At 45.5% G+C, this 21,702-nt stretch overlaps 1 protein-coding gene across 2 annotated transcripts in view; it reads left to right on the forward strand.

Annotated features, from left to right (window-relative positions):
* LOC108785505 (lupus La protein homolog B-like) overlaps window positions 1-21,702 on the forward strand; it is a 33,541-nt gene that overhangs the window by 4,915 nt on the left and 6,924 nt on the right. The window contains exons 1-8 of one of the 2 annotated variants that reach the window (XM_018554589.1): window positions 8,596-8,708; window positions 13,211-13,284; window positions 15,177-15,280; window positions 15,368-15,542; window positions 17,189-17,296; window positions 17,394-17,494; window positions 17,626-17,697; window positions 18,801-18,843. In XM_018554589.1, the coding sequence (XP_018410091.1) occupies window positions 13,219-13,284; window positions 15,177-15,280; window positions 15,368-15,542; window positions 17,189-17,296; window positions 17,394-17,494; window positions 17,626-17,697; window positions 18,801-18,843 (669 nt within the window). In that variant the 5' untranslated portion in view covers window positions 8,596-8,708; window positions 13,211-13,218. Of the gene's footprint in view, window positions 1-8,595; window positions 8,709-13,210; window positions 13,285-15,176; window positions 15,281-15,367; window positions 15,543-17,188; window positions 17,297-17,393; window positions 17,495-17,625; window positions 17,698-18,800; window positions 18,844-21,702 lie in introns of those variants that run through there. The other variant, XM_018554590.1, reaches the window with a different exon arrangement.

The following is a 21,702-nucleotide window of genomic DNA, read 5'->3' on the forward strand; positions in this document are numbered from 1 at the left end:
CCCCCCCATCACATGGACATGATAATAATAATAATAAAAGATGAGTTTTGGGTGGACTGCCCCCCTTCTAATGCACAAGATTCTCATTATTATTTCTACATACAAATATGTTTGTCTGTTCTCCAGTACAGACTCCCGCTGACATTCTCCGTAATGCTACTGAATGATACAAATCCCTGAGCTTTTACAATGTGAACTTTGAAACTTGTAGAAATGTATATTTCCGGTCTGTTGTTTTTAATGAATTTGATGAAAAAACATTGTCAGAGCACGAGCTGGTGTTCAGTTCTTTCTCGCCTGTGAATTGGTTCATTCCTGGATGACGATTTGTACATATTTTGAAGTATTTGTACATAGCTCTTTGTGGAACATAAAATGAATGCAAATAAAGATTTGTCATATTCAGACTCTGTCATTCCTGTAATAATGATTCTATATAATATATATAATGTAATATCAACTGTCAAACTTTCTTTTCAATAATAGATCCTTAGCAAACAAATATACATTGTGCACAACAGGACCCGGCGGCATACCTCATCCCACCGGGTGAACGTCCCCTCCTCTCTCTGCCGGCGTCCATCACCAAGATGGTCGCCGGCAGGCATCAATCCGATGATCGCGCATGCGCGAGGTGACGTCACGCACAATGACAACACGACAGGGTATCACCCAGTCTACAGACCAGGTGACACCCGGCGTCGGGACGCCCCTATTGTGCAGCAAAATATTTCTTTTCATTTTTACCCAAACACTTAAGTCATGTTCATCAGAACAGATGGCTCCAACTCCCTAAGCTCAGCTTCCCTGGATTTCCTGTTCCTCACAAGATTGCCGGAGACTGATCAGTCTCCAGCAGCTGTCCATTTACTAGCTTGGAGAAGGGAGGAAGGGGAGAACAGGGCAGGGGGAGGGGAGTGTCTTGCCTTGCTGCATCTGTGTGTCGGCACTGGAGACTCAAACAGCTTACAAGTACACACACAAGGGTGGCTCCGCAGGACCCTGCAAGGGAAAGGAGCCACCCTAAAACAGGATATTAGGGCCAGTGCTCAGGGGACCAGCTGATTCTGCAAGAAAGTAAGTGATTTAATCAGCTTTACAAATAACTTAAAAACCTTTCGACTTTAATAATCTTATAAGCGGACCTTTACTCATATCTTTAAAATAACAAACACCCCTTTAGAAATGTTTAGTAATAACAATCTACAAACACATCCTTCTAGATAATTGCCGGCTTTGTATTTCTTGCACACCTTATATCTCTTTTCTTTACCAGTCTTCCCAGAGTGGCCATTTTTACTAAGGGCAGGTTACTAGCTCTCCCTTTACTTCTTGGATTTCTGGCACATGTGACCAGGACATGTGACTAGGACATGTGGCCATATACATCATCTCAGGGGAGGAAAAAGCCTTTCCCTGAGATCTCGTGAGATTACAGATGAGATTTCCCAGCAATGCTCTACTGATGTAACCTTCCCATTACATCACTAATGCCCAAGAGGACCAGGAAGTGGATGAACTCTATTTGTAAGTAAATGAAAAACAAGTTTGTTTAACTAATGAATGTAAGATGATTTTATATCAGTATGCAGAGCTATATGCTGGGGTGATTTTTATGGAAAGGGGGTAAAGGTCCGCATGTGGTTTTTGACATACAGAACTGGGGAGAACTAAAAGCCACTTTTTTAGGGTTTGCATATACTTTAAAGAAGAACTCCAGGATTTTAAAAAATCAACCCTTGCAGTGGAGCTACCCCTGCACTGTAAGGGTTAACTGCTCGTGTTGGTCTAGGGGCAAAAATACAGAACAAATACTCACCTAGTCCTCAGTCCTGCAGCAGTGACTGCATTAGGGCCGGTTCACACCACAAAGACTTTGTTCCAGAGCGTCTAGGCCTCTAGAACGCAAGCCGGCCGGCTCCCTGCGTTCAGGGGCGAGAGGGGGTGTGGCGGTGCATTAAAGCCAATGGCACCGCTGCCACGCCCCCCGCTTGCAGTGTGATCACCCGCTGCACGCACTGTTTTTGCAGATTGCACTGGACCGGAACGCAGGCACTGATGTTACACACGTCCGGGTGCGGGCGAGGGGCATGGCTGCGGTGCCATTAACTTCAATGCACCGCCACGCCCCCTCCCGCAGGAAGCCGGCCGGCCTGCGTTTCAGAGACCGAACCGGCCCTAAGTGGTCAGACAAAAAAAAACAATTGCCAGAGTTACGCTTTAGCATAGACCAAGAATACCAAAATGTTGAATCTGTTTCCGGTCTGTCCGGTTTCTTCTACAGCCGGGATTATATTCCAGTATGAAGACGTTATATTTCGGCAGATAGAAATACTGCGAGATGTTCAATGTGTGCTGGTAAGGAGATATGTCTCATGTAAACTCTTTTCCTCAAATAAAACCTTCTAGACACTTATAAAGCTAAATAACTTTCAATGGACCAAAAAGGCGTTTAGCATAACAGGCCCTATGATTTATTTGAAAGGGTCTCTGTGGTCAAAACCTACAAATAAATCTGTATTTCTATATTGAATTTCCATAAGTTCCATCCCACTCCTAATAACCAGATTCATCTAGAGGTTTGTAAGCTGACTTTATGAAGATGCCCATAGAATGTACTTCCTCAAGGCGCTGACACCATTTCACTCAGTCCTGTGAATTTGCAGTTTCTTGTGTCACTACTTTCACAGAGCCTGCCATCTGAGCTACAACTCAGCATCTGAACAATGTAACATTATCATTGCTTGCTGAAAGCAATGCATGATGGGCTGTGAAGTCTTGAGAAATAAAGAATGCTTCACATCAAGCAGCAGGGAAAGAGATGCAAAGCACTCTGGGAATCCAGGAAGTGGATGGAAGTGATGGGCAGATGGAAGGCAGCACTCACTACATCAAAGGGATTTTTTTTCAAGTACGCTATGATTGTATTATCAAAGACAATTCTAGTATGTATTCCTATTACAATGCTGATGTCATAACAGGAGAGTATGTGCTGGGACTGTACAATGCCTTTAACTAAGCAGTCACAACTATGCTAAGGAGAACAGCGCACCCTGCTGGTACCTCTCCAACATGCAACAACATCATGGGTCATAGCCGAGTGCTGTACACACAATGAAATCAATATGTTACTGCACTGTCATGGCTGGTGGTGAATCATGATTTTTTTTGGGAGCAGTTTCTGAAAAAAAGCAGGCATGCTGGAAAACTGGCACATGTATTGCTGAATCACAATTTTCAAACCAGAATCAAGCGCTTAATATGTCTAAATACACATCGCAGGAAGAAGAATGTGCAAATTCTCTGTGAAATATGCTTACATGATCTAGAACCTTGGTTCTAAACTGGTGGGTCGTGACCCAAAAGTGGGTCGCGACCCCATGTTCAGTGGGTCGCCGCATGCCTTCCAGTGCACTAGGTCAGAGGCTCCTCAGCCTCCCCCATAGCGCAGCAGCGTCAGTTCTTGTGCCAAGCAGTCATTCAAAATATGATGCCTGGCGCCAAGTGTCATCTGGAGGTGAGGTGGGACCGGGGGTATGGCTGCGAGGGAGCTCCATTCATATGTGCATTGCTTACAGCTCCCTTGCGTGACCGGAGTGACATCACATTCTGGTTCCCGTCAATGAAGCAGAAGGGAGCTGGTTCCTTGAGTACAAGGAAGCTAAACAAGCAATGCACCTATGGATGGAGCTCAGTCACAGCACAGCAGCCCGCACTGAACCCCTAAAATTTTGGGGGGAGTGTGAATATCTGTGAGTATGTGTGATTGTGTCTGTGGTTGTGTGTGTCTGTCAGTGTTGTCATCACAAACTACCACGCAATGGCACCTACTGTTCATTCTGGTGGGGGAGCTGCATTGCGTTCCCATTCATTTGAATGGCACCCCCAAACACACCTCCCACACACAGTTTGATCCCTTGCCCTGGAAGATGCAGTACCGCAATGCCGTGTATTCCAGGGCGGTTTGGGTCGCGACTTAATGACCAAGGAGAAATGTGGGTCCTGAGGTTTTACAGGTTGAGAACCACTGATCTAGAACCTTGGTTCTCAATTGGTGGGTCGTGACCCTGTGTTCAGTGGGGTGACACATGCCTTCCACTTTTCTAGGTGGAGCCTCCCCCTAGCACAACACTGTCCATTCTTACACTGAGCAGCCATTCAAAATATGCTGCCTGGCTCCGAGTATTGACTTGAGGTGAGGTGGGCTGGGGGTATGCCCGCTAGGGAGCTCCAGCCATACGTGCATTGCTTATAGCTCCCTCGCATGGCCTGGACCGGAGTGACGTCACATTCTGGCTCCCGGCACCTCTATAGAGCGCGCATTGGGAGCTGTACAAGCAATGCACATATGGATGGTGCTCCATCACAGCACAGCAGCACACACTGCCGTGCGTTCCATTGTAGTGTGACTTGGGTCGCGACCTAATGATCGAGGACACATGTGGGTCCTGAGGTTACACAGGTTGAGAACCACTGATCTAGAACAACCAGAAGGCAAGGCCCAGGATATACCATTAGGCACAGTAGGCAGCTGCCTACAGAGGGAAAGAGGAGGCTTTCTCCTCATTATTGATCAGCCATTCACTTGTTTCCATCTCCTATACAGATATTTACACATTGTCACTATATTCTCAGCCAGGTTAGGGCCAAAAAGACAAAGAAACGTCCATTGTGGGAGCTAATCGTAGTAATGATTCCAATGAGGAAAATATGGTCATGGCATCAAGTGAATTCAGGTCTCATCTACATATTCAGACACTGTCTCCCCCTATCACAGCCCTATGAGGATATGCCCTGTAATGATATTTATCTGCTCAGTATACACATTGTCTCAATCTCTTCCTGCCCTGTGTTTTGTTTCTCAGTCCTCATTTAGATAGTGATTAGGCTCTGAGAGTCCCATAGGAAAATGGAGAGTGAAGTCTACGTTTATCTTTCTCACCATGTGTCATTTTACAAACTTACATTTAGGGTGTAAAATAAAATATGTACAACAGCAAAACGTTTCCCAGCACACTCACCAGCCAGCATGCAAAAAATCCTGTCTAACCGCTAAGGATAAAAGCAGAGGTTTGGATACACGTCTTCTGCAGAAAATGTGAAAGCCGCACAGCCGCGCCAAGACACCTGGATCGCGGGCTGGCGTACATTTTTTTATTTTTGCGCAGCACTGTGTGGCTCCACCCACACCGCTACATCATCCATTCACAGATCCTTTGACCGCCCCTGTGAATGAAGTCCCATCAGCACTGCAGCAGAGGAACTTGTAGTTCTGTATAAGGTACAAGTGCAGTGACATCACCACATTTGTAGTCCATTTATTCTTCCTTCTATCCATGTACCGGAATGTCCCTAGTGAGGTATATCCCTTACATTGGTGGTCAGAGGGAAGAATACTCCTTACATTGGTGGTCAGAGGGAGGAATACTTCTTACATTAGTGGGCAGAGGGACGGAAGAATACCCCTTACATTGGTGGGCAGAGGGAAGAATACCCCTTACATTGGTGGCCAGAGGGAAGAATGCTCCTTACATTGGTGGTCAGAGGGAAGAATACTCCTTACATTGCTGGTCAGAGGGAAGAATACTCCTTACTTTGGTGGGCAGAGGGAAGAATACTCCTTACATTGGTGGTCAAAGGGAAGAATGTCCCTTACATTGGTGGTCAGAGGGAAGAATACTCCTTACAATGGTGGGCAGAGGGAAGAATACTCCTTACATTGGTGGTCAGGGGGAAGAATACTCCTTACATTGGTGGGCAGGGGGAAGAATACTCCTTACATTGGTGGGCAGAGGAAAGAATGCTCCTTACATTGGTGGGCAGGGGGAAGAATGCTCCTTACATTGGTGGTCAGAGGGAAGAATACTCCTTACTTTGGTGGGCAGAGGGAAGAATACTCCTTACTTTGGTGGGCAGAGGGAAGAATACTCCTTACTTTGGTGGGCAGAGGGAAGAATACTCCTTACTTTGGTGGGCAGAGGGAAGAATACTCCTTACTTTGGTGGGCAGAGGGAAGAATACTCCTTACTTTGGTGGGCAGAGGGAAGAATACTCCTTACTTTGGTGGGCAGAGGGAAGAATACTCCTTACTTTGGTGGGCAGAGGGAAGAATACTCCTTACTTTGGTGGGCAGAGGGAAGAATACTCCTTACATTGCTGGTCAGAGGGAAGAATACTCCTTATATTGGTGGTCAGAGGGAAGAATGCTCCTTACAATGGTGGTCAGAGGGAAGAATACACCTTACATTGGTGGTCAAAAGGAAGAATACTCCTTACATTGGTGGCCAGAGGGAAGAATGCTCCTTACATTGGTGGTCAGAGGGAAGAATGCTCCTTACATTGGTGGTTAGAGGGAAGTATACCCCTTACATTGGTGGGCAGAAGGAGGGAAGGATACTCCTTACATTGGTGGTCAGAGGGAAGTATACACCTTACATTGGTGGGCAGAAGGAGGGAAGAATGGTCCTTACATTGGTGGTCAGAGGGAAGAATGGTCCTTACATTGGTGGTCAGAGGCAAGAATGTTCCTTACATTGGTGGTCAGAGGGAAGAATGCCCCTTACATTGGTGGGCAGAATGTTCCTCTTATATTTGTGGTCACAATACCACCCTGACCGATAGCTATAACCCTAATTGGTGTCATGTTGCTGGCTCTGCCAAGTATTATGGGACACATCATTTCCAGGCTCCACCATCAGGTAGGAGGTCAATCAGCCACGTCTCAGGGCAAAGGCGGCTCTCTAATTAGGAGAGTTAGGTGGTCGCCAAAGGCCTCGCGCTCACGAGGGCCTCGCGGCTGCCTAGCTCGCCTGTGCAGCATCACCACACCCGACAGCAGGCAGATCTAGGAAGGGGAGGGGGGAAAGGGGGGTGCGCGAAGGCTGCCGGCGCTCCATTCTCCTTCCCGAGGAACTTGCTGCTCCCTTCCAATGCCCAGGGATGGACTGACCCGAGGACCGGCGGCCTCCTGCAGGCGGAACTACGAGGAGTCCTGGCATTCCGCCACTTGCTTCTTCTTTCTCTGAAGAGAGAGCACGCCGGGGGATGGCGTGGACAGGTAGAGGCCCCCGCAGAATTGGAGGGCATGGAGGAACTAATACCGGAGGGTGAAGAAAGTCTGGTGGAGTGTCACACTGGACCAGGAGCTCAGGTTAGTGAAGCACCCCTGTGTTAACATAGAGTGCATGCTGAAAAAACAAACATATTCTTTCTTTCAAATACATAAATCATGTTATTGTCTACGGCTGCTAAAGATTTTCTATGTACAAAATCCAGCTGCCCAATATTCGTGAGCCCCATACTGTGCATTCCATAATTCTGATCTCTGCGTTCCTTCTGCGCTCTGTGCGTTCCTAATTCTGACTTCTGCACTCTGTGCGTTCCTTACTTCTGACCTCTGTGCGTTCCTTACTTCTGACCTCTGTGCATTCCTTAATTGTGACCTCTGTGTGTTCATTGTTTCTGACCTCTGCGCTTTGTGCATTCCTTAATTCTGCGCTCTATGTGTTTCTTAATTCTGACCTCTGCACTTTGTGCGTTCCTTACTTCTGACCTCTGCACTCGGTGCATTCCTTCTTACCTCTGCGCGTTCGTTCCTTCAGCGCTCTGTACGTTCCTTCTGAGATCTGTGCGTTCATTCTAGGCTCTGTGCGTTCCCTAATTTCTGACCTCTGCGCTCTGTACGTTCCCTAATTCTGACCTCTGTACGTTCCCTAATTCTGACCTCTGTAGTTCCCTAATTCTGACCTCTGCGCTCTGTGCGTTCCCTTATTCTGACCTCTTCGCGTTCCCTAATTTGCACTCTGTGCATTCCCTAATTCTGACCTCTGCGCTGTGTGCGTTCCTTAATTCTGACCTCTGTGCGTTTCTTCTGCACTGTGTGCATTCCCTACTTCTGGCCCCTTGCGTTCCTTCAAACCTCTGCGCTCTGTGCGTTACTTATTGCTGACCTCTGCAATCTGCGTTTCTTCTGCACTGTGTGCATTCCCTACTTCTGGCCTCTGTGCGTTCCTTCAAACCTCTGCGCTCTGTGCGTTACTTATTGCTTACCTCTGCAATCTGCACTCTGTGTGTTACGCACTTGTGACCTCTGCATTCTGTGTATTACTTCCTTAGGGTCAGGGATTTGTGTATAGTTATTTGTAAAATTAGATAAGAGACAGAAATAAAATTCTAGCTCTAGGAGCTGTAAATTCCTGGCTGCTGGGAATAAAAACACTTGCCTTAAACTGTGCAATGTATACAGTTCATTTTTAATTATTGTTTGCATTTTCTTTCATTATGGGTGTAGGTCGGAGGCCTCACGTTTGAGTTTCACCCTAGGGCCTCACAAACTGTCTAGACCCGCCTCAGGGGACCTGTAGCACCCTCTATAGGTTGAGAATGGCGGCTCAGTGGCGTTCTTCTTTCTCAATTCTACAAAATCGATAGAAAGTGATGAGATCCGCCGTGGAAATGATTTATGCATTCGGTCGCAGTGTTAAACCTTGAATATAACAGTGTGGTCAGTGCACCAGCTCACACCTCCCGGATACACACGGTGACAACCAACACATGGGCACGTCATGCCTCTTCCGTCACACAATGTGCGCATGCGCGGATGTAGCATGCCGGGAGGGGGCGGTACTGAGTCGGCACTGCCTTTAAATTAGCGCGTCATTCAGCAGACGGGGCCGAGTTGTGATCGGGCGGAGAAGCGGCGTGTTAAGGTGAGGCCGATGTGTGTATAGGAGGCACAGGGTCGGCGTGATCTCTGCCCGGGGAGGGGGAAGTATACTACAGCGCTCACCCTACACCCGCACGGAGACTTGTTAGACCTGTGGCCCGAGTCTGGGTTGTTCCGGACCTCCCTGTCCCCCCACGTGGTCTGTCCGGGCTCTATGTGTGCCTGAGATCGGTCGGCGTGGCTGCTGTTCAGCCTGACACGTTTCCCTATGTAAAGAGCGGCCTTACCAGAGGAAACCTCCGCTCCGGGCAGTATAGGGATGTCCGTACACGGCTGGGACCGCTCGTCTGGCTGTGCTTCTTGCTGCTCTGATAATGAAATGGAACAAACCTAAAGCTAAACTCCCGGCAAAGCAGCGAGGTCCAGATCACATCTGTGTTATAGAAAGGAATATTCCACTCCACCCTTCCCAATAAAAAATATATAGCACAAATAAAATGTGCATGTTAGGGCTGCAGCTAACTCATTTTCATAATCGATTATTTGGCCGATTGTGTTTTTTTTGTGTGTAGATATAATCAGATTAAAAAAAATTAAATGCTGTCTTTATTTAAAATAAAATGCATAAATGGATTTTTGCAAAGAAGGTTTACTAAAGAAACAAATGACATGCACATTTTTTTTTTGCTATTGCACTGCACTGGAATGCATGATTTTGCAGTACTGCGGGTTTCATTGCACTGCGGACAGGTTTGGGGTGCCATTGAAATGAATGGCAATGCACCTCCCGCAGCAAAATTTGCCAGGCCCAAAACCAAAAAATTACTAATTTTTATCTTTCACATTTAATGTACTATTTTTGACCTTTTCTTCTTTTTTTTTTTTTTTTACTTTACTGTTGGGTGGGCTTTGGGGACATATCGGGCATCTAAACAGACCCCTGATATTTCCCTTTTGAAAAAAAGATTAAGGACACAGTCCTCAATCTCTCTTTTTCTGGAGGCACTCAGTACATAGGATTCCTGTTCATTCACTTCCCCTCAACCCAGTCATGAATGGACAGGAAGGTCTCTGTGCTGAGCTGCTTCCTCTTCATTTATGAAGTGAGCAGATAGTATGTCCCCATTCATAAATCTACAGGAAGTGATGAGTACTTCCTGTTCATTCATAACTGGGGACATAGTAATCACTATGTCCTTGGTTGTTTACAAACACCAAGTTATCAGTATTGATCACTCTGTTTGCTCTTCACAGAATAGAGTAAATCAACATATTTATCAATACTCTGCACTCTCCATCCTGAGCCTCTCAAGTAGGTGTGATTTAGGGATTCTTACAGCAGGAACTTGCAATCTCTTGCAGCAGGAATCCCTAAAAGTAGCAGTTTTTAAGCAGCAGGTGCCACCCATTCAAGTAAATCTGGTGACAGCCGCTGCATTTGAAAGCGGCAGAACACTGGCACACTGCATGTAATCCCATGTGATTCGATTACATGTGTTTAGGAAACACTCTCTGGACTCTTTGATCGCTGTGCCCAGGGATAGCGATCTCTTCCTAACCATGTAATTGTATCACATATGAACACATGCAGTTTGCCAGCGTTCTGCCACTTTCATATGCGGCTTCTGTCAACCGAACGTTAACTTGAACGGGTGACAGCGGCCTCTTGTAAACAGCCGATTAGGAATTCCTCCTGCAGGAGATCACAAGTTACTGCAGCAGGAATTCCAGATTAGACTTGGTAGGGGTGATTGCGGGCTTAAAATGATTGACTGCAATGTTTAGGGAAGCTTCAAATGAAACTAGGGCTATAGGGACAAGTCAAATAAGAGTCGCATTAGCCCATCTGGTAAAACGCTGAGTCTTAGCGGATGAGCTAGTGCGCTGTGACGGCGCCACTAATGTGCATTATCACACTGCCGGATCTGTCACTGTTTACATTTTTTTCCTATGTGAATTGTGTACACTCCATTCAGGTCTCCACACTACGGCATGCTGTGATGAGATGCAGCATGTTTGCATTTTATTGCAGCGCACTGCCCATTACACCCACGCTGTGAATAGGACTCAAAACAATTGCAGGTCACTGCTGTATGTTTGAATGGCCAGTAGCATGCCTGCCGGCCAGCATTGGAGCTTTACAGACTTTGTATTCTACTTAAATATAAAGCTTTGCAAAAGAAACGCCCAACTAAGGCCCCTTTCATACCAGCGGTCTGATCAGGAGCTGTTTGATTTTAGGCGGATCTGATCGGAAGCCCAGTGTTAGTCTATAGGCAGCTGGACACGCTGTCATCTGATTACCCCCTGACTCTGTCCAGGTCTGGAAAACCAAATGGAACAAAGTTATGATTTGGCAAACTTGATTGTAGGGCTGCAACAACTAATTGATTATGGGAATAGTTGACAACTATTCTCATTATAGAGAGATTTTGTTTAATGCAGCCAATCGATTCCCTGAAAAAAATAATCGGGAGACTAATCTATTATGAAAAGAATCGTTAGCTGCAAGCCCTACTTGATTGTGACAGATTGGGGTGTAATCTGATGTAAACGCATGCCCACATACATCTGACTCCGCATAGACCTAAACTGGGTTTGGTAAGTTCAGCTCAATGGAGTATAAAAATGGGACGGACACATGTCACAACCGTGACGTTCATTCCATACGACTCTGATCAGCGGGGGATCCATGTACAAATCTCCTACTGACCGGAATTGACCACCTGTGTGAAAGGGATCTTGGTTTCCACTCTTATCTGCTCTATGAAAAAACAAATATTCCCGGGGATCATTTTAATACAACGAACAGTAAATCACAATTTATCTTCTGCTGTTGGTATAATAGATAAAATCCGTCTGTCACTTCACTATTATCAACAGGGGTGTAGAATTCCTATCGCCCGGCACATGCAGTTTCGGGCGCCAGGCGAGTAGTTTTTATGTACATTTAGCCCGGTTCCGGACAAGTAGACCTGAATGTACATTGTGGAGCCGCCGCTCGTGTACTGCAAGTGGTCTGATCAGACCACTTGTATTAATTTGAGCAGCGGTGATCGTTTCTGCCCGCACACCCCGCCGTAGTTTTCGGGGTCACACGCTCTCCTGGGTGACCCCGAAAACTACGGCACAACGGCTCAGCCATAGAGCCTGTAGAGCTAACGAAGAACATCTGCTCTATGGGCTCTCTGTGTGTTCTCTGAGACCGTGGCGCTGTAATCACAGCGCCACCTGTCTCGGCTGTTAGGAACTACACGGAACAGCTGTTCTGTGTTGGAGGGCAGGTTCCATAAAGAGAACCTGTCACCTCCAAACTATCACATAAGGAATTTTAATCCCCTATGCGATAGGAAGAACATAAGTTAATTTACCCAGGTAATATGGAAAAAAATATAAAATTACCCGATTAAATCTGGCTCCGTCTCTCCCAAACCGCCACCCCCCTGGCTATACTTGCCTTTTGGCGAACAATCCCTCCCCTCTGCCAGTATGGGTGTACTATCTGTCCACCGTACTGCTGTCCAGCACAGTCCTCCCCTATGCATTTAGAGTTTCGCTCGCAAATTGCAAGCACGTGGTCAGATGACTGCGCTGACAAGTGAGAAGCGCTATTTAGCACAGTCAAATATATTTTGATTAGGGGTACACCGATACTAGTATCAGTGCCGATACCGAGTATTTGGGCGAGTACTCGTACTCACCCAAATGCTCCGATACCTTCCCCGATATTGGAACTTACGGCCAGATGAAAATTTCCTCTGACTGGCAGTGCCGTAGGGGAACAGGAAGCCGTGTGGCAAGTAATGACCCGCCTCTTGGTTTTCTGATTGGCCAGGAAGCCGACTTTCCAGCCAATCCCCATCGAGCCAGTTTCCCGGTCAATCAGGTCATTACTCGCCACCCGGCTTCCTGATTGACCGGGAAGCAGGTTTCCCGGCCAATCACAATCAAGCAGGTCAAACAACATGGAGCCGGCTTCCGTGGCAATCAGGAACCTGGGCGGGGTGTCATTTCCCGCTGCCCAGCTTCCCGATTACCAGGGAAGCCTGCTCCATGCCAGCGGAAGCACCGGTATTAGTATTCGGTGTCTGCGAGATCCGAAAGCAAAAAATCGGTACTTGTACTCGATACTGCAAAACCGGTATTGATGCATCCCTAGTTTTGATTAAAACTATTTTTTTATTGGGACAAGTAGATTGTCATGAAGTATAAGTAGATTTGGCCCCCACTTTAGCCCTTGGACAAGTAGTTTTTTTTTAAAATTTCCACACCCCTGATCAAGATGACTGGAGCGCTTTGTGCCAATCTGAACGCTTGTTTCGTGGTATTTTTGTGGCCTATTATACGGATATTAATCTGCATGACGTGACATTGTTTGTACTTTTTCCTTGGTCATCACAATGAGTGATTCCGCCTCTTATAACAACTGCCAGGGAGCTGATGGCTGGACTATACAAACCTCAAGCCTGTGCATTTGTGTCTGTTTACTTGGCAGTATTGTAGTGCTGGATGGTTTATACAGATCTGTTTATTTCATGTTTTTAGGCTTTGAAATGGCAGAGAATGGTGATAAAGAACAAGTGTCAGACCTGGACACAAAAATCAGCCAGCAGATCGAGGTAAGCTACATGTCGGGTAATGGAGGAAAAAGAAACTTATAATGCAGTTGTAGCCTCAAAGTAAAAACTTTAGTAAATAGTTTTTTTTTTAGAGGAGAGTATTTGTGGTTTCAGTGCACTGGACTGCACTGTGCGGGTCACTGGTGTGGTGACTGTCCGCTGAGGGCACGGTCATTTATGTAACGTGGGGGAGGGGGCTACATTTTTTAGGGTCACCCTGCCAAGTGATGTGCAGCCTGGGACAATGCAACAATGGGTGTCTGCACCCAAGGTCTATGTACAGACTTGCCTTTTTGATGGGGCGGGGGAACAAGAAATCTCCTGCATCCTGAAATCAAAAGGCTCGGTTCACACCTAGGATTTGCATAAATGCTAGTTAATGGCACCCCAAACACAGCTAGGAGTATGCATGTTCCTCCATGGCAGAATGCATATTGCAGGTTTTGCTACATGTACAATTTTCTACTATTTGTCACACATATAGGAACCCACTGAAATCAATGGGGACACGCGGAGAACAAGCGTGCGCCCTACGTCTAGGTGTGAACAGAGCCAAAATCCCCTGTTCACACCTAGGTGTTCCGTGAACGTGTGCCAAACTGGGGGGGGTGCACACTTTGCATGGTCACAGAACACGTCAAAAACATGCAACACACTTGAGGTGCCATTAATAGTTCACACCCCAAATGCAGCTGGGCAAATGTGTTTTTTTTTTTTTGTTTTTTTTTTGTTTTTTTTTGTTTGCCCTCATTAACACATGTGGGGAAAAAACACGTGGCATCTGTAGCAGAATTTCCTATATTGGCTACTTTCCTGCATTTGTCACGCATGAAGTAACCTATTCAAATCAATGGACAACCTATAACTGCACAAATGAGCATGGAGCATTACGCTTACTAAAGTGATGATTTGATATTTATGATGTCGTATTCCTTCGTGCGTTTGAACACAAACCTCCATAGACCTATATACTTTTTTTGTCCCCCCCCCAGCTGCTTCGTTATACCAATGGGGGTTGCTGGGGTTGGGTCTCACACAGAGCTGGTTGGCCCTGTCGCATGGGTGAGTTGAGCCCTCTTCTGTACTCAGAAGTTAGGGGTATTTCCTTCAGGTCCTGGAACTGAACACAAGTGAGAATATCCTGCTGGGGTGGCAGACATCCCAACCTGCAAAACCTTATTTCAGGGAGGTGCCCTTTCTGTTTTTTGGGGTTTTTTTTACAGCGGCCGTTGTCAGAATATAAAAGAAATAACACACACACACTATACCAATAATACAATATATATTTATTTCTATATACATCAGATTTGTAAATTGATGTTCACGTATCTGTCAGTGTAAAGGTCACAATTTATTAGACAGCCCGAGACCTTTTTAAAAAAATGCTGAGGAGTAAAGTCCCTGATACACAGTTGACTAGTTGCTATGGGCAGCAAATGAAATAAATGTTCTCTATAACTAGACAACCAGGACATATAATTGATAATATATTATCCACAAAGGGTTAACAGCACGCTCTCAACCCTGCAGCAGTAGATCTCAGTGCCTGTACCTGCCCTTAATTGTAGTCTATGTCCGCCCTCTCTGTGCAGCAAGTAGCTTCTTCCTTCTGAGAGCCAAGCCTCGTTCTGAAGCTACTCTAGAGATCACATGACCTTCCAGGAGGCAAGCCTCACTCTGAAACTTTACCCAGTGATATCTTACCGGAAAGGTTTACTCAGAATAAACATTTCAGGGAGAAAATGCCTCTCTCGCAGACATCAGGGAGCTGCTGTCCAAAAGAGGGAGACTCCCTGAACATCAGGGAGACTTGAGATCCCTGGGGTGGGGTGTAAAGTTTTGATTATCTTCATATACTTGTATCTGAACACTATTTCTGTATCTATTCACAGTACTACTTTGGTGACCATAACCTTCCACGAGACAAATTCTTAAAGGAACAGATCACCCTTGATGATGGCTGGGTTCCCCTGGAAACCATGATAAAGTTCAACAGGTAAATATTATCTAGTGCTGTCTCTGTTGGTGTGAGTTTGTAGTTTGCGATGACTCATTTAGTTTTTATTTTTAAATATCTTTTTAGGTTAAACAAATTGACCAAAGACTTTGGAATCATTTTGGCAGCACTTAAAAAATCCAACACAAGCCTACTGGAAATCGATGAAGAAAAATGTAAAATTAGAAGATCCCCCAGCAAACCTTTGCCAGAGGTCACAGAAGAGTACAAAAATTCCATCAAGAATAGATCAGTCTATATTGTAAGTAGGCAAGAGCCATAATCTCAAAGTAAAAGCAAAACAAAGTGCACCTTTCTATGTCATTGCAAACAGTACAAATGAATGTATCTTTTCCACTTTGCATGTAGATTTGTAAACCATACACTGTAAAATGCCAAGTGGAGGAAAGTATAAACCTGCATATTGGCACTAACCCTCTCAGATGTAGTTCTGCTGACCATTGGTATTTTGGTATCCCAGAAGCTGCATCTTGAGTCAAACTTTGCTTCTTGTTGATAGACTGTCTATAATGTTTGGGTTATACTGCTGCCTACAGGTTGCACATTATGTCTATGGGGTAAACTTGATTGACTTGTGTCTATGTAGACACTGGCAAATGTTCTCAAAGTTCTACCAGACAAATCTTTTTGCATCATCTGATGGCAGTTTTGGGTGTAAGGTCCTTCAGGTGGTTGGTGCTTTGTTGTCCACCCCTCAGTTGGACATCCCGAAGGTTAAAGGAGAACTATAAGGTGAGTGAAAATCGCTCATCCTCATAGTTCAAGCCAACGTGTGACAATGAAACTGTCACACGTCGGCTCAATTGATCGGGAAGTGAGCGAACACATACCGTCGCCCGCTCACGTCTCGATCTCCCTGCAGAGAGCGGTGACTGTCAGTCATGGCTCCCTGCAGGGATTCCCCCCCCTCCCCGATCCTCCCGCGCTGAGTGGAGACACGGACGGGGAGGGGGCGGGTACCGCTGGCTCGGTCTCTAGATAGGCAGAGCCCGCTGTCATTCACGCTGTTGTGTTGCTCTCGTCCGTATTGTCAAGATCCGGCTGCGGCGGTCTCCTTATACCGCGAGCTGTAGCTCGCTACATACTGAGCTTTGGGTCACGGGAGGAGGTTAGTATATGTCCTCCCGTGACCCTTAAGGGAACTATAAGGAAAAACACTGACCCCATAGTTCTCGTGTCTTTCAATGGACAATGAGTAGGATTTTTGTATTCCTGGTAAAAATAATTTTCCATTGAGGGACACGACTCCCATTACTGCTTATAATGCTCAGTACTGCTTTACTTTACAAAACAAGCACTTAACTCTTGCAGTGAGAGGGTAGCCCCACTGCAAGGGTTACTAATTTCCCTGGAGTTCTGCTTCAACTATATTCCTCCAGTAGGTTTGTGCTAGGAGGGACTGTGGGGGGTGATGAGTCTTACATGTTTCAAATTTTGTTAGGCTGGGTTCACACCAAGGCGTACGGAATATGCGCGTTTCGTGCCGCGCGGTGTTACCGTGATTTGCATTAAAAAAAGCGCGTTTCCGAGGGCTACCTGGCTGCATCCCAATGGATACACGCGGCAAATATGCACCAAAGAAGCTCGTGTACTTCTTTGGGCGTAGGGTGTTTTGCAGCGTGTTCCTACGTGCTGTAAAATGCCCAGGTGGGAACCATGCCCATAGGCAATCATTGGTTTTCACATGTTGAGCGTTTTACAGAACGTAGGAACGTGCTGTAAAACTAGTGAAACCTAGTCTTTGCATGTCCTCTTTGGCTAGCAAGGCTTGGTAAGATTTGTGGTTCCAAACCATTGTAATCTGGTTACCTGCCGCTGCCCAGTAAGAGTCCAAGATGTACAGCAGCTATGAAGCATTGCTAATAAGGAAATGTTTTACTTTCACAGAAAGGCTTTCAGCTAGACACATCCCTGGATGATATAAAGAATTGGTTGGAAGGCAAGGGTCCCATTGAGAACATCCAGATGAGGCGAACACTTGAAAAGACATTCAAGGTACGGGTGTTCGTTTTTTTTTTTTTTCCTTTTCAAAACGCAGCTAAAAACTTTATGCATTTTATATATTTATCTGGGTCTCATTTCCCATCAATAGGGTTCAATCTTTATTGTATTTGAGACTGATGATGCTGCCAAGAAATTCTTGGAGAACAAGGACCTTAAATTCAAAGACTCTGATATGATCATATTATCTAAGTAAGTTTCTGAAATGTATGTAGTCTGGTTACACACGTCTTTCTGATATAGTGGTATGAATAGGAGTATTGGGTGATGGGTTAATTTTTGTTTTGTAAGTTTAGCTGCAATTCATGTAATCTATTCTGTAGGGAGGATTATTTTGCAAAGAAGAACGAGGAAAGGAAGCAGAAGCAGAACGACGCAAAGGCAAAATCCAAACAGTGAGTATGCAAAAGCGCTGCGCTTTAATGACATGGGTGAAACCAACATGGGCATATGGAAAAATGCTTTCCGAATTGTACTTCTATGTCAGATCATTCAACACTTGTATTTGTATTGTATCCGCTTATTGAATCGGGTCCGATCTCACTTCCTGACCGGTGATCGGGTGGAACAGGAAGTCCCAGTGGGAACACGTGCTATAAACCTTGCAGTCCTAACCATTCTCCACACCATTAAATTAGTAAAAAAAAACTTGGACCTGGGCTTTAAAATCTGTCCAGGCATCTGCTTTATATTTACCTGTGGTGGTAGCACGAGTTTGTGTCCGGAGATGAGCATCAAAGTATATGTACAGCCACAATTTGGGATAGTAGGGAAGGGTGTGTTTTTGCTGTCTTACAATGGGTGGATTTGCCTTCACTTGCTGTACCAGGAAATAAGGGGAGAATCCCCTCTTGGACAGCCAATGAACGCTTGTCCCTGCTTTTGTTTCTATGGTGGGCACTATGGGTGAAAACATCTCTATGTTGGCATCCTGTTAAAATTCCTGAATGGGGTCAGATCTGAGAAGTGCATGTCTCCCTTTGGGGGCCATTAAGCCCCTCTGTAGCCTAATACACCTGCAAGAACTTCTCTAAGAGATGAAAGAAGCTAGACTTCACTGGTAACTAAGATTGGTTGACCTATAAAAAAAAACATTCTGTTTTTCCCAAACCAGAATCCCCCCCCCTTTTTTTTTCTTTTCTTCTTGTCCACACTTGGCACTCACCCTCCAATAGCTTCAAGCAGATTGAATTTAGCAAAGTCTAAAAACGTACCTACATGATATAATCTGATTCTGTGGTAGTTGAGTCATGTGATTTGAAGCCACTGTTCTAAGGTCACATGACACGAACAGCTTTTAACATGGTGTTGAGTCAAACGTCTGCTCCAGCTTACCAAAGTTTGTAAAATCAGTTGATGTTAATCTGGAACCGGAGCTCTGTGCCATCTGCTTATTACAAAAGAAACCAACTTGGCAGTGCTTCTGTATTTCTTTTCAGCCAGTTTGTGTATTCATGTGTGTTATTTCTGGTACTATAATCAATGTGGTTGTCTCTAGGGAGAAGGCAGATGCTCAGAAACATGCAGAAGATGCTGAAATGGTAGGCATAACACAGTCCCCTAACTCCCCAGTGTTTGTGCTATAAATGTGTTGTATTTCTGTGTATTGGGCCCCATTCACACCTGTAAATGTAGGTGCGTTTACAGATTACTGCATCAGGAATTTGTGTTTTTCCTGCAGCAGGAATCCCTAATCTGTTGCCGTTGACGGCGGACTCGCATCCAGACGGCATTTTTTTTCTGCTCGCGCATGGGCAGAAAAAGCCTGTTCAATGTAAAGAGCCGTAACCGGCTGTTTCACATACACACGATCGGCGGCTCTATAGACTACCAATTGCGAATGTGCTGGCTGCGTGAAGCTGATGAAGCAAATCTGTGCTTTCATCAGCTTCTTTTGGGGTCCCCAGGTGACAGGGGTCTTGGAGATCCCTAATGTCTCCATAAAGAGGACCTGTCAGTGTGCCTTTGCTATTATATAGGGGGATTGTTATCCCCCTATGTAATAGCAATAACAATAAGTGTAAAAAAAAAAAACAGAGTAAAAAATAACCCCCCCCACATATAAACGTAAATATGCGTTCGTGGCGCCAGCATGCGAAAATGACAATTGCGCTACACATGTTACATAACGTCGCGAACGCTGGAGTGAGCAATAAGTTTAGGGCCATCAATCACTGATAACACTAAACTGATGAGCGGTAAAAGCTTTTAAAGCGTCGCCTATGGCCAATTTTGGGTATTGTAGTTTTTTTAAGGTTTCGCGCGCACAATTTTAAAGGTTGACATGTTTGGTGTCTTTTTACCCGACGTGACCCCGTCTTTTATATTTTACCAAAAAATTGGGTGTTTTATCATTTTAATATAGGGGAAACTTTAAAAAGAAAATCGGTACTTTTCCCTTAACATAGTAAAGCATAAAACCCCCCGTGGTGATTAAATACCACCAAAAGAAAGCTCTATCTGTCCCCAAAAAATAGTATAAAATTTTCAGTGCAGCGTTGCATGACGGGAAAAAAAGTACTGCAGCGCTGAACACTGAAATGGCCTGGATGGGAAGGGTGTTTAACCACTTGAAGGCCATAGTGTTTCACCCCCTTCCTGGCCAGGCCATTTTTCAGTATTCAGCGCTGCGGTACTTTGACTGATGTTTATTCCGTCATGCAACGCTTTACTGAAACGATTTTCATACCATTTTTTTGGGGACAGATAGAGCTTTCTTTTGGTGGCTTTTATTCACCACTGGGGTTTTTATTTTTTACTATATAACAAAAAAAGTACCCTAAATTTTGAAAAAAACATGTTTCCCTATAAAATGTTATGAAACATTTTTTTTTCACCCCAATTTTTTGGTAAAATATAAAAGTCGGGGTCACGTCGGGTAAATAGACACTAAACATGTCAACCTTTAAAATTGCGCGTGCCCGCAAAATCGCAGAAAACGACCGCAGCCAAAATTGGCCATAGGCGACGCTTTAAACGTTTTTACCGCTCATCAGTTTAGTGTCATCAGTGATTGATGGCCCTAGAATTATTGTTCTCACTGCGACGTTTGCGGCGATATGTAACATGTGCTGCATAATGGGCGCAATCGTCGGTTTCGTACATAGGAGCACCCGACGCATGTTTGCGTGTGTATCTGGGGGGCGGGGGACTTTAAAAAAAATGTTTTATTTTTTTTAGCTTTATTTTTTTTAAGCTTTATTTTAATGCTGTAATTTTTTTTAGATCGGGCGTCTCTAGAGACGCCTGACCGCTTCTATGTAAACAGCCATCGCTGGCTGTTTACATGCTGACTGTTTTCCCTCTTGTGTGCGGCGCTCAGCGCGCACACGAGAGGGGGGAGGGGCAGGACGTCTTTAGACGCCCTCCCGCTCTGAGCAGACGTCCATCTGGCCGTTCACAAACGGCCATGGACGTAAGGTGGTTAACACTGCTGACTTGAAGTGGTTAAAGTCAATGGAGGCTGTTCACACCTCGCGTTGCCTCACACGGGTGAAATCACATGTTGCCCACAAAGATGCAGGCGCTATTTTCAGGCAGATGCCACGTGGTTTTGATCCCATAGACTGCTCTATGCATTAAAAAATGCACGGTTTTCAAAAAATAAAAGCTCTACAAACATGCAAAAACAGCTTAATCGCCTAGGTGTGAACCAGGCCTACCAAGTGACAACTGTCACCTGTTCAAGTTAATCAGGTGACAGCTGCTGCATGTAAACTCCTGCACACCAGGTGTAATCATGTGGTTAGCAATCTATCCCTGGACACATCAATCATGCATCCAGGGAGCGTGATTGTTGACGTATGAAATTTGGCAAGTAAACATCCCCCGCCGAGTGAATTGAGTTTGAAACCCTTGCAGGGGTAGCCAACTCCGGCCCTCCAGCTGTGGTGGAACTACAAATCACATGAGGCATTGAAAAGATAGCCACAGACATGACTCCCGGAGAGATGCATCACGGGATTTGTAGTTTCACCACAGCTGGAGTTTGGTAACCCCCGCTCTAGAGCAGGGCTCAAAATTTCCACTCCCCTGCTCTCATTTGGCAAGTGGAAATGCAGTGCAGGCGAGTGGAAATTCCTGTCAGACTTGCGGTCGCAGACCGCGTACCTGTCTCGTGGGAGCAGCTGCTCCTGCTGGTCTGTCTCCCTCCCATTCGGCCAGAGCTCTTCACTGAGCTTGGGGTCAAAAACAAAGTGATTAGTAAGGTCTGCAGACCTTACTAATCAATATAGATCACCAGGGATCTGCCTGCTCGCCTCCTCCCTGCAGAAAGACAAGCAGGTGAGGGGGCTTCATTGTATTTTACATTGTGCGGGCAGGGAACAAGGGGAGGGGATTATGTTGTGTGGGGGGGCAGGGAACAGGGGGGGTCTTATGTTGTACAGGGGGCGGAGCGT

The sequence above is a fragment of the Nanorana parkeri genome, unplaced genomic scaffold, assembly GCF_000935625.1.
Source record: "Nanorana parkeri isolate BGI_ZX_2015 unplaced genomic scaffold, ASM93562v1 scaffold165, whole genome shotgun sequence".
NCBI lineage: Eukaryota > Metazoa > Chordata > Amphibia > Anura > Dicroglossidae > Nanorana > Nanorana parkeri.